Below are 12,329 nucleotides of genomic sequence, written 5' to 3'. Positions count from 1 at the left end.
AACATTGATTGGCTGCCTCCTACACACTCCTCACTGGGGACTGAGCCCACAACCTGGGCATGTGCCCTTGACCGGACTTGAACCTGGGACCCTTCAGTCCACAGGCTGGTGCTCTATCTAAGCCAAACCAGCTAGGGCTCTTCTGCTTTTTTAAATGTAATGTTCTATGTCCTTCAGAGGATAGGGTCAAATCTAGAGAGGTCTCTCTATCCGATTCTCACATCAGCCCTGCTGAGTTAATGATGCTGAAGCCTTCCAGTTGGGACCTTCCAGTTTGAACCTACCTCTAATTATGTACAGATATTCTTTCTATAATGGAAATTGCTCAGGTAACTAATTAGCCACACCTATGGAAAATTTCAGGAGCACCATCTGTGGAAAAACTGAGAAGGACATGCCTTTCCCACAGCTCTGGGGTCCATTAGGAGTGTGTTTGTGTGGTGACGGTGTCTAGTGGGTGTGGGCTCATAGCTGTCACAATTCCCATAGCATCTCATGGCAGGAACTCAGGATGTCCAGCAACACCCTAAAAGCAACCTGTTGATATAAAATCTCCAGTTCTGAAAATGAGATTGAAATGGGACAGACTGGTCTTAACTTGCTTTCTTTGATTTGTGTTATTTCTTTAATTGTGATCATTCTGGCATGATCCCAATCTCCACATTGTGGCATTCTTCTTTTCTTAAAGAGGACCCCCTTTATCCTCTGGTCTCAAAGAGTTACTGCATGTTCTTCCCTTAGCGACAAGGAATGCAATTGGGTTGCCCTTGCATTTTTTAGGTACAGAGCATGCTTGTTTCTGGATCTAGGAACTTTGAAGACAGTGCTGTGCTCTGCTTTCACAACATCTGCTTGCGGGATGGGTGCGCCTTGTTTGTAATTTGGAGGGGACACCCCCTTATCTGTGTTGGCATCTGTTCTATGTAGGACTTAAAGTGGAACCCAATAATACTTGGGGTTCTGCCTGAGAAAATAGTGTTCTGTGTCATCTCTGCCCTACGCACTTGCAAATGATTTAATAACAACACTGTTAGGGTTCCCAGTAGGAGTAGTTTGTGTCTGTACTGGTGAGCTTGGTGACTTCTTGGTGCTTGGAAAATGGCTTGTCTTTGCAGTCCTTTGTGAAAAGCTTACTAGACCAGTTTCCATTTCTGTTTATGGAACTACGCCCTTAACTCCCTCGTACATTGTTCAACTCAAAAATGTTGATATTTTTCTTTGGAAATTTAGCTTTTTTTTTCCCCCCTTACCATTTTGGGGTACTTTAGTTTTGATCCCAAATGTTGGAACACAACTGAGAAATTGGGTTGCCTGTAGAGACAGGTTAGGGTTGGAGAGGGGGTTTTGATGCTAGATACACTAATGTTTTGTTGTTGTTGTTTTTTTAAGGATTTTATTGCTGTTGTTTTATTTTGTGAGTTTTCTTTTTTTTCAAAAAAGTTCTTGGTACTTGGTAGATGAAGTTCATCTGTATTAGGACAGGTATAGAACCAAAAGAATCTCCATTGAATGGGTGAGTCAGTTCTGCCTGCCCATCTCCCCATTTCATGACAGGGAGAACTCATAAGGTTCAGATACATTGGGCTGCAAATGATATTAATGTGCCTTGAAATCTACCACCTGCTGTAGCTGGCCGTGTAGTTTCCAGTGTGATTCTGATTGAGTGAGTGATGTTAGGCTATGCAATTGACCAGGAAAGCCAGTTATTCTTGTGCACTTGCCTTGTAGCATTGAGATAAAAATTAGTGATTAAATGGAAGGCCAGATTTAGATTAGTTAGGATTCTGTATATTCTCATTCATCCAATCACGTTCATAGGTATCCTGTACTTTACTGTATAAACGCCATAGTGAAAAAGCCAGTTGACATAAAGGGAACCCTGATTTTACATAATACCATTAAAAAAGCAAAACTATTTTTTTTTACATAATAAATGTTCCAATAAAACAAGTTTAACAAAGGAGGAAAGATGAATTTCATTTCCTTTCTCTTTATCATTTAGTCCAGTGCTTCTCAACTTTAATAGTATCTGAATCAATTTGAATATTTGAATCTTATCAAAATACAGATTCTGATTTAGTTGAGAGTGATAGGTGGTGTGGAGGAAGGGAAGCTAAGATTCTGCATTTCTTATAAACTCTGTGGTGATGCTACTGGCCTATGGACCACACTTTGAGAAGCAGGCTTTGTTTAATATTCATGCATGGAAGTTTATCTATATGTACATTTCCTAAACCTTATTTCAGGCCCTATAAATTTCTCTTTTTTGTTATAGTATTTTTAGTCACAAATTTGAATTGCATTAATACACTTAATTTATAAATGTAACACTCAAAAATTACCTGAATTTTGAGACTTTAGGTTGCATAAAATGAACTCTTATTTGGAATTTTTCTATAAATTGAAAGTCTGTATGTTTCGTTGCAATTAAAATGCCTGTGCTACAATGATGATCTCCCTACTCACCACTTCCAGAGTCATTGTTCTTTTATAGGAAATTTCCCCTGTGGTTTCACAGTAGCTGTAGACATCCACCCCTATCATTAAATGTGATGTATACTTGATCATTTTTCTAAATCTCACTGACACTTATAGAACCAGGTAGGTAGCATTTTCTAAATTAAAATTACAGTCTACCATGTAAGGGAATTTGATAAATAACCCATTGTTTTTGGCAGTTTGTTAGTTAGAACATTGTTAAATCGGAACTTTAGTTCCTTATAACAAGTCCCACCTGAAATTCTAAAGAAAACGGATAATCCCAATTAAAGAGGTCACACTTTTTTTTTTTTTTTTTTATTGAATGCTGACTGCCATTTGGTTCTGACAATCTACAAAATAGTGGTTCTAAAATATATTTTAAAAACATTTTTAGACAGCCTACTCATTTGCTTTGCAAGTGACTTGTATATATGCTCTATGCTAAGACTTCCTCGTCATAGACTCGAGATGTGCTCTGTTTGGGCAGTGTTTACCCCGAGGAAGAGGAGAAGATGGTGAGAACATGGATAGGACCGCCAGCTCAGGGATTAGTCTTTAGTGACAGTAGAACAGTAGGTTTCCAGGGGAAGTAGTAATGGAGGAAGCACTTAGAGATCTTTGGATGGTGACAGCTGTACCTGGTCTTGGAATGCCAGGTGGGATGTTCTCTGCCTTAGCCTGGTCCTTGTTCCAGTCATTTACTATCCTTTATTCCAGAATTCATTCCATCATTACAGTTCACTTTTACCCAATTTCTATGCTAATAGAGGATATGGCTTAGTTTTACTTTTGGATAAGGTAGGTCTCTGAAAAATCCTCACTCTTTCAGGTATGGGGCAGGGATTACAGGGTGTTAATAGAGGACTAGAGCTAAAGTGCTTTCTGTTAAAGATGTATGGAAAAATTTATCAAGTTAACGATTCAGGGAAATATACTTTTTTTCATGGTAGTTACATGTATGTATCACTCTGGGTATGAACTGCCAACCAGCAAGGTTTCTGGCACTCTTAGTGAGGCTGTAAAATGTTTGCAAGTGTCCACACTGTAAGCGTACCAGGAGATTAGGGAGTCCTCTGGTCTGCAGGACTGTTTTGTAGGAAGTGTAATTGGATACCCTGGACATAAACTACATTATGGTTAAAAACGACATTTTTAAAGGCACTTCCTTCAAAGCTACAGCTGCATTATCAGATATCACTTACTAAAATATTTATTGGTTTCAATTGGCTGGTCATTTCAGGTAAGTAGGTGAGCATCTATAATGATCATCAGCTCCCTCCTCCCCTCCCCCCACCATCATTTTGGTTATGGATTTCAACTACCAATTATTTTCTTTGAGGAGTGTGAGTGGTTATTTTGTGTGTGTGTGTGTGTGAGTGTGTGTGTGTGTGTGTGTGTGTGTGTGTGTGTTTGCTTGTTTTTTCTTTCGTTTTTAGTCTTCTTAGCTAAATAATGTATACCTAATGGGGAAATACTATAGAAATAATACAGAGGGATGGAAGAAACTAGTGCCTGTAGCTGAAGACCTAGTTTTCCTTTGGAATCTGAGATCCTGACCTTGTTCTATCAGGGGAACCACAGCGAGTAGAGGAGTTGATTAAAAACTCTGTCCCTTTTTTCCTCCGGTACGAAACAGGGATAATTATAGTTACCTATACCTCCAGGGTCCTATGAGTCTTAATTACTTAATATTTGCAAAGTGTTTGGAGATCTTTGAATTAAAAGTGCTGAGCAGTGGAATCAAAGTTCAGTGTAATTATAATTGGAATGAAAGTTTATATTCCCGCCTTCCTTTCACATTCCAACATGCTGTCTTTTTGGCCAATCCAAACAGTCCTCATGATTACCACTTAGCCCACTTCTCTCTCTAACCATGTTTCTTTTTGTAACTCACTTCAGCCTAAAAATGAATGAATAAATGAAGTTTAGAATCTATCCAGACCCTTAACACCACTCCCAGTAACTATTTAATATTTCTTTTTAAAGTTCAGTAGCCACTAGGAATAAAACCAATAAATTAATTCACCTCTTCCAGTCTATCGTTCTTTTGGGTCCTCCTTACACATGGTGAAGAACTGGGCTTCCTGAAGCATTATGCTCAGAAACTCTCGTCAGTTCTTTTGTGCCTACAAGACCAAACTCTTTAAAATTATCCTCAGTACCTTCCAAAATCTGGTAGTCATTCACTCTTATCTCTCACTATTTCTATCCAGAACTCTTCTCTCCAGAAATGTACTGCATGCTTATCAACCTTCATGCTTTTAACCAAGCTGCACTCCATCCACTGGCATATTTTCTGGATACACTTAAATCCTTTCCATCCCTTGCAGTCTTCACAAAGCAGTCTTCATTCTCTAACAGGAAGTAACCTCTCTCTCTTTATAGAATTCTTTATATTTTAGTTACTTACATATATGTCCTAATTCCCCCCTAGACTATAAGACTTGAGAGTTAGATTCCATGTCTAATGAACAAACAAAAGTAAGGTGAATATATGCACATAGTTAAGCTGGACAAAAATTAAAGATTATATTGATTTGCAAGATTTTATTAAGGTGGTATTTTGATAGGTTTGCATTATGTGTGTAAGGAACTAAATTGATAATTTCTTCAACATTACCATTATCCATATTGCTTATAAGACTAAGATGAGCATCCATATCTTTAAACTGTGTTTGATTACATGTTCATTGACAAAACTCAAAGGGACTGGGAACAAAGCTTTGCATTTCCCCCCTGTATGCCAAATTATCCGTACTATGATTTGGTTTTCCTTCTTAGCCTTTGTCATAGAAACTAGGTTCTAACATGTCTAAATTTTTTGCAAAACTGTCTTTTAGAGGAAAATTGCATGCTCTAACATTCCAGTCACTCACGGAAGTAATCAAGCCTTAAAGTTGAAGAGTCTTAGAGGTCATGATTAATCCACTACTATGAAGTAGTGTCTATATGATGCTGCCTTTAGAAAGTTGGGCCCCTGGATATACACAACTGCAAACAACTGTGTCTATATTGTATAAACTCGTTCTTTGACCACTCATTGTAGCATAGCCTCTCTCTATTCCCTGCAGTTGAATATTTCAAAACTGTCAGCATGTCCTGATGGTAAAAGCAAGAAGACAGATGACCTATTAGCTTTGTGATGCCTGACAGTTACTTAACCTTTCTGAACCATAATTGCCTTATTTACATAATAGAAACAATACCTGTCCAGTATCCTTGTAAGAACCAAGTTAGATGATACTTGCAAATGTTCTCTAGTCTTTTAGACAAATATAAGGTATTAGTATAACAGAAGAGCATGCTGTCATGGGTAATCATCTGGTTAATGTTTGAGACTTAAAAGTTACATTTAAAATTAATTTTTATTCCTTCTATATAGATTTCCTTTTTAGCCTTATATACCATATTTAATTTTTGAGAGTTGGTCTGAAAAAAAGACCTTCCTAGCATTTTAGAGATTTGGTTGACTTGATTGTGATTGTGCACTGTTGTAAATGTTGGAGCAGAATTACACGGCACCAATGAATTTATTATTTATAGACAGATAGATAGACTCATGCTCTCCTTAGCAATATTGTGCAGCCTCTTTGCCTTTTATGTAACAAAGACTCATCTGAATGGCTAATACAGAAAAATTATCTTTGAAGCTCTTAAACTTTTATCATTTTTAATGCAGTATATGAAATTATTGAAGAGGTCAGTTTTTAAAAAGGAAGTTAAAAGTCAGAAAATTCCCCATTTTGCTGTTATGATTATTCCTGAGTACTGTCCAAGTCTTCTATTGATGTCAGAAACACTGCTACTCAGGAAGTTGTAGGAAGGGCTAGTATGCTGTAATGTTATTTGCTTAATTATTCAAGTAAGGTTTTACTCTATTAGAGAAACTCCAGAGATTGCTCACTGGTGATAATCCATCAAATTTCTTAGAGCTTATAATTTGGGTTTAGCACAGCCTACGCTTGATCTAATGATTTCAGTGAGTTCACTGATGCTTTCCAAAGGACATCATGAAATGATGTCGGAACTGTCTTTTCTTGTGGTTTAATGACCGCATCAGTACATTTTTACTGGACACTATTACATAATTCTGTGTTAAGCTAATGGGAGATCAGACATGATCATCCCATTTATCATCCAACTAAAGACTGACTGTCATTGGCAAATACATTCCCAATGAACAAGTGAGTAGGGAAGTGCTGAATGAGATATAATGTGGAATTTTAAAGGAGCAGGAGGAGTGTGTGTGTAGGAGTAATTAGAGAAAGTGTGCATATATGTTTTGTTATCTGAACTGGGTCATGAAGGATAAGCAGAATTTAGTCACATAGAAAGGAGTTTGCCAAGAGAATGGAACAAGTCACTTACAGGCAATAATGTATATGGGTCTCCCAGGACTTTGGCCAGACCAGAGCAATGGATATGAAACAATGAGTAATATACAAAGTTAGCTATTAGATTTGATCTGGTGGGGGAGAGGGGAATAAAATTATTGTAAGTTTTTGTGTAAGAGAATGGTAAGATGAGCATGGTTATTCAGGCAGTGGTTATTAGAGTTGAGTGGAATAGAAAGGATGTCAAATACATCAGAGGAACAGTGCAGTCACGTAATGAGATGATGAGGGCTGAGCCAAGAAGGTGGCTGTGGGCTGGAGAGAAAGGGGTGGACAGGAGAAGTGTTTTAAAGGGAAAATGAGCAGGACTTTTCCACTGACCAGATTTGAAGGCTATACAAGAAATGTATTGTCACACATGATTCAAGATTTCTACCTTGTGTCTGAGTGGTCCAAAGTATCTAGAAACTATTTTCAGAAACAAAAAAAGTTAGCAAGTTACATTGTTCTGACAAAAAGTATGGGTTTGTTATCAGGTGTACCTGACTTCAAGGCTTATGAGTAGGCAGTTAGCATTGAAGAAGTGTCACTCATGGGGACCTGGAGATGGACTTTTTCACCAGGTGGTTAACTACTCAATCTATGCAGAAGTTCTGCTTTGAGGCATGCCTGTGTTACAAGGCTTCAGGATGAAAACCAAGTAAAATTTATTCAGACGCTATTTGTCCCTCTGAAGATTTGATTGTGGAACTAATAAAAAAATTATCTATAAAGAATTAATCACTTTTCAACCCCCCAAAAAAGTCAATAGAAAGATAAATGAGACGAATGAAAGGCAGGATAAACTTCTTTAAGGATGGTATAAAAATAAAAAGGTATCATTAAAAGATTTATTATCAAAAATAACATTAAGAAAAGACTTGTTACTATGTTAGTAATAATAAAACAATTTTTTCAAATCTGTAGTTAAGATGCCTCAATACTTTGGGCCATTTAAGCAGTTAGTGTGGACACTTAGTAAATATTTATTAAAATTATTCTGCTACCATCAACAAATCAACAAATGACAAGTGTGGTTATGATGTGGAGAAAAGCGAACGCTAGTACACTGTTGGTGGGAATGCAGACTGGTACAGCCATTATGGAAAACAATATGGAATTTCCTCAAAAAATTAAATATGGAACTTCCATTTGACCTAGTGCTTCCACTTCTAGGCTTATATCCTAAGAAACCCAAAACATCAATCAAAAAGAATGTATGCACCCCTATTTTCATAGCAGTGCAGTTTACAATAGCTAAGATCTGGAAACAACCCAAGTGCCCATCTGTAGATGAGTGGATAAAAAAGCTGTGGTACATTTATGCCATGGAATACTATGCAGCAGTAAAAAAGAAGTATCTCTTACCCTTTGAGACAGCAAAAGAGTAACCTGGAGAGTATTGTGCTAAGTGAAATAAGCCAGACAGAGAAAGACAAGTATCACATGATCTCATATGTGGAATCTAATGAACAAAATAAACTGATGATCAAAATAGATCCAGAGACATGGAAGCATGGAACAGACTGAAGAATCTCAGAGGGAAGGCTGGGATAGGTAGGTGGGTGGGAAGAAATCAACCAAAGAACTTGTATGCATATATGCATAACCCATGGACATAGACAATAGGGTGTGGGGAGGGCTAGAAAGGGCCAGTGGGGGGAAAAGAGGAACATATGTAATAGTTTCAACAATAAAGATTTTAAAAAAAGAGAAAGAAACTCTGCTTTGTTCACTCTAAGATGCACTTTTTTTTTAGCCTCTCTGAATTTGCGTAGTGTCTTGCAGCTGATATCATTTTACTGTTTTTGTTGGCTATGCAGCAGTCACAATATAGTTGCCATTGCCTTAGCCAAATTATTTTATTTAATTTTATTACATATACCAGCATACAAAAATTACATATGATAAATGTACCCAAATAAGAGTAAAATAACTCTTTTGAGTGAGTATACAATAACAATTCTCAGTGACATAGTAAACGGCAGTTTAATTGGCTGCCTTTTTAATTTCATAAATGGTATATTTTACAATATACATAAAATGGTATATTTTACAATGATAATATCTTAGATTTAAGGAAATATACTATTAAAAGAGAGCTGATCACAGCAAATCTCTACCATTGTGCTGGAGATGGCTGGAGTAAAATATTCTAAATTTGCTTCCTTTCATCGGCCTACATTAGAGGTGTCCCTTGGGTTCTTTTCATTCGGCCTGGGAACATTAGGAGGAAGGATTTTCATTCAGTGGTGTAAGTACCACCTGCCAGGAATAGAAACCTCCTCAGAGGATCCATTTCTTTGATGGTACAGAACCCAGAACATTCACAAAAGTCCAGGTATTAGCAGAATGGACATCTGTGCTTGACTCAAACCCATGCACCCTTCCTAACCTCAGACCATTGTGCACTGCAAGCAGTGCTGAGCAGGCTTGCCCTTCCTGCGAAGGGAGAATGAACCTACGAGGAAGTTTGTCGGTGTTTGGGGATGAGAATAAAGTCTGTTGGTGGTAGAACATGTGACCTCTTGTAAAAGTGGAGAACAGAAACGTTGGTTCTCAAGACCAGAGTTTTCAGCCGTATTGACGAGGCAGGTTGCCTTCCCATTTAGGGACACTTCATGGATAGGAAAATGGTCCCCTTTGCCTACCGATTGGCACATGTGTGTTCTCTTGTAAGTCCATGGTCCAGAACTGAGTGTAGTTAGTGTGTCTGGCTTCTCTTACTGCTGAGGGACCCGATGCTTCAGGTAAGTAAGTGGCTCTGAAGTCCTTCGCCATCTGACGATCACCTTGGGTTAGTCTGTAGGTATGTTTCATTTTGCTTGTTCGTCCATTCTAATTGGCCTCCCAGAGCATGCGTGTAGAAGGAGAGCCAAACTTAGAGGATAGCAACCCTCTGGCAAACAGGAAAAGATTAATTTTGTGGTGTGCTGTTAAGGGACTTCCCAGGAAACTTCAAAAGCACAGAAAGAAGCACTGGCTGCCTATTCCAAAAACGTGCAAAATGCCACTCAGCTTTTCAAAGGTATGATTAAATTCAGGGTGTGTGCGCTCTCTCTCTCTCTCTCACACACACACACACACACACACACACACAGGACCCCGTATATGAGCCTGAGAAACCCAGGGGTGAGGAGCTCCGGGAGTTCTGAGAATCCATGTGGAGACGCACATGGGAGGCATCTGAATGAACGTCGATGCCTTTTCCAGTTTTCTCTTAAGCAGACACTCTGTTTTCATGATATCAGCCTCAGGCATAGACACATCATTAAAATCAATGTGTAGAAAATGATTTCTGTTTGGAAACAAGCAAAAACATTTTCAGTTCTGACCACCCAGGTGCAGTAGGAAAACCCTGGAGCTGGGGTTGGGGCCCCACATTCTCCTGGAATCTTTATTCCTGACATGAGGCCAGTCCTCTGTGGCCTTCGGTCTCCTTATCTGTCAGACAGGATGCGGGATCTTCTTTGTTGTAATAGATGGTTATGGGAGAAAAAAACGTCCATGAAAAGCCCTCTTATGACACCCTGGCTTCCGTTTTATTGTGCTATTCATGCCTCGTTATCACATAGCAAAGGCCACTCAGACCCCCCAGGCCACACACTCCTGCAAGAGGACCCTGTTGCTAACTTGGGGGGGAAATTACTATCACACTTACAGTTGTTGCTTAGTAACATTTCTGATGCCGTGTTCCTTGTGACAGCCTGAGCAGAGGTCATTAAAAATTTAACTTACAAAGCTTCTAAAGTGAGAGGAGGAAGGCGGAAAGCTTGAAGCCACCATCTTTTTCACTTGCTTGGACGCCACCTAATCACAGGGTTATATGCTAAACCTCAGAGAAAACACTGCACGCCTCTGGTTTATATATTCAACCACATACAGCACCCTACTGACATTAACTTGTATCTGGTGCGGCTGGAGTTTATCACCGATCCATAAACACACACACACACACACACACACACACACACACACACAAAGCCTTGACCCTGCATAATGGCCTGGAATGGCAATCAAACAGGCTGCATCGCAACCCTCTGCCAAAAGAAAGCCCTAACCACTTTTCCGCCCTGTTTCTGCTTTCTCCCCACAGTTCCACCAGGTGAGAAGAGTGATGACCATCCTTTTCCTTACTATGGTTATTTCATACTTCGGTTGCATGAAGGCTGCCCCCATGAAGGAAGTGAACGTCCGAGGACAAGGCAGCTTGGCCTACCCAGGTGCGCGGACCCATGAGGCTCTGGACAGCATGAACGGGCCCAAGGCCGGCTCCCGGGGCCTCCCGTCGTCGTTGGCTGACACCTTCGAGCACGTGATCGAAGAGCTGCTGGACGAGGACCCGAAGGCCCGGCCCCAGGAAGAGAACAGTAAGGACGCGGACTTGTACACGTCCAGGGTGATGCTCAGCAGTCAAGTGCCTTTGGAGCCGCCTCTTCTCTTTCTGCTCGAGGAGTACAAAAATTACCTGGATGCTGCAAACATGTCCATGCGGGTCCGGCGCCACTCGGACCCGGCCCGCCGCGGGGAGCTGAGCGTGTGCGACAGCATCAGCGAGTGGGTCACGGCTGCGGATAAAAAGACCGCCGTGGACATGTCGGGCGGGACGGTCACGGTCCTGGAGAAAGTCCCGGTCTCCAAAGGCCAGCTGAAGCAGTACTTCTACGAGACCAAATGCAATCCCATGGGCTACACGAAGGAGGGCTGCAGGGGCATAGACAAGAGGCACTGGAATTCCCAGTGCCGAACTACCCAGTCGTACGTGCGGGCCCTCACCATGGATAGCAAAAAGCGCATTGGCTGGCGGTTCATAAGGATAGACACTTCCTGTGTATGTACACTGACCATTAAGAGGGGAAGATAGTGGCTTTAATGTTGTATAGATTCTATGGAGACAAAAAAAAATTATCTATTTGTATATATACATAACAGGGTAAATTATTCAGTTAAGAGAAAAAAAAATTAATTTTATGAACTGCATGTATAAATGAAGTTTATACAGTACAGTGGTTCTACAATCTTATTTATTGGACATGTCCATGACCAGAAGGGAAACAGTCATTTTTGCGCACAACTTTTCAAAAAGTCTGCATTACATTCCTCGATCATGTTGTGGTTTGTTGCCGTTGCCAAGAATTGAAAAACGTAAAAAAGTTTAAAAAAAAAAAAGATAATAATAAATTGCATGCTGCTTTAATTGTGAATTGATAACAAACTGTCCTCTTTCAGAAAACAGACACAAAACAAAACAAAACACAAAGCAAAACAAAACAAAAACCGACAACAAAAAATTTGAACCAAAACATTCCGTTTACATTTTAGACAGTAAGTATCTTCATTCTTGTTAGTACTCTGTTTTACTGCTTTTAAACTTCTGATAGCATTGGAATTAAAACAATGTCAAGGTGCTTTACTGGCTTAGGGGATGGGGGATGGGAGGGGGTCTATTTTTGTTTGTTTTGTGTTTTTTTTGTT

The 12,329-nt window shown here is 39.6% G+C and overlaps 1 protein-coding gene across 4 annotated transcripts in view; it reads left to right on the top strand.

Annotated features, from left to right (window-relative positions):
* BDNF (brain derived neurotrophic factor) overlaps positions 1-12,058 on the top strand; it is a 55,634-nt gene extending 43,576 nt beyond the window's left edge. For 3 of the 4 annotated variants that reach the window (XM_084893684.1, XM_084893683.1, XM_084893682.1), the window contains exon 2: positions 10,951-12,058. In XM_084893684.1, the coding sequence (XP_084749810.1) occupies positions 10,951-11,718 (768 nt within the window). In that variant the 3' untranslated portion in view covers positions 11,719-12,058. Of the gene's footprint in view, positions 1-9,795; positions 9,883-10,950 lie in introns of all 4 variants that reach the window. The other variant, XM_084893681.1, reaches the window with a different exon arrangement.
* Positions 12,059-12,329: the final 271 nt, after the last annotated feature.

Source organism: Pipistrellus hanaki (genome assembly GCF_964339955.1).
Source record: "Pipistrellus hanaki genome assembly, chromosome: 9".
Classification (NCBI taxonomy): Eukaryota; Metazoa; Chordata; class Mammalia; order Chiroptera; family Vespertilionidae; genus Pipistrellus; species Pipistrellus hanaki.
Note: the sequence above shows the minus strand (reverse complement) of the source record. Positions and strands in the feature narration are given on the sequence as shown.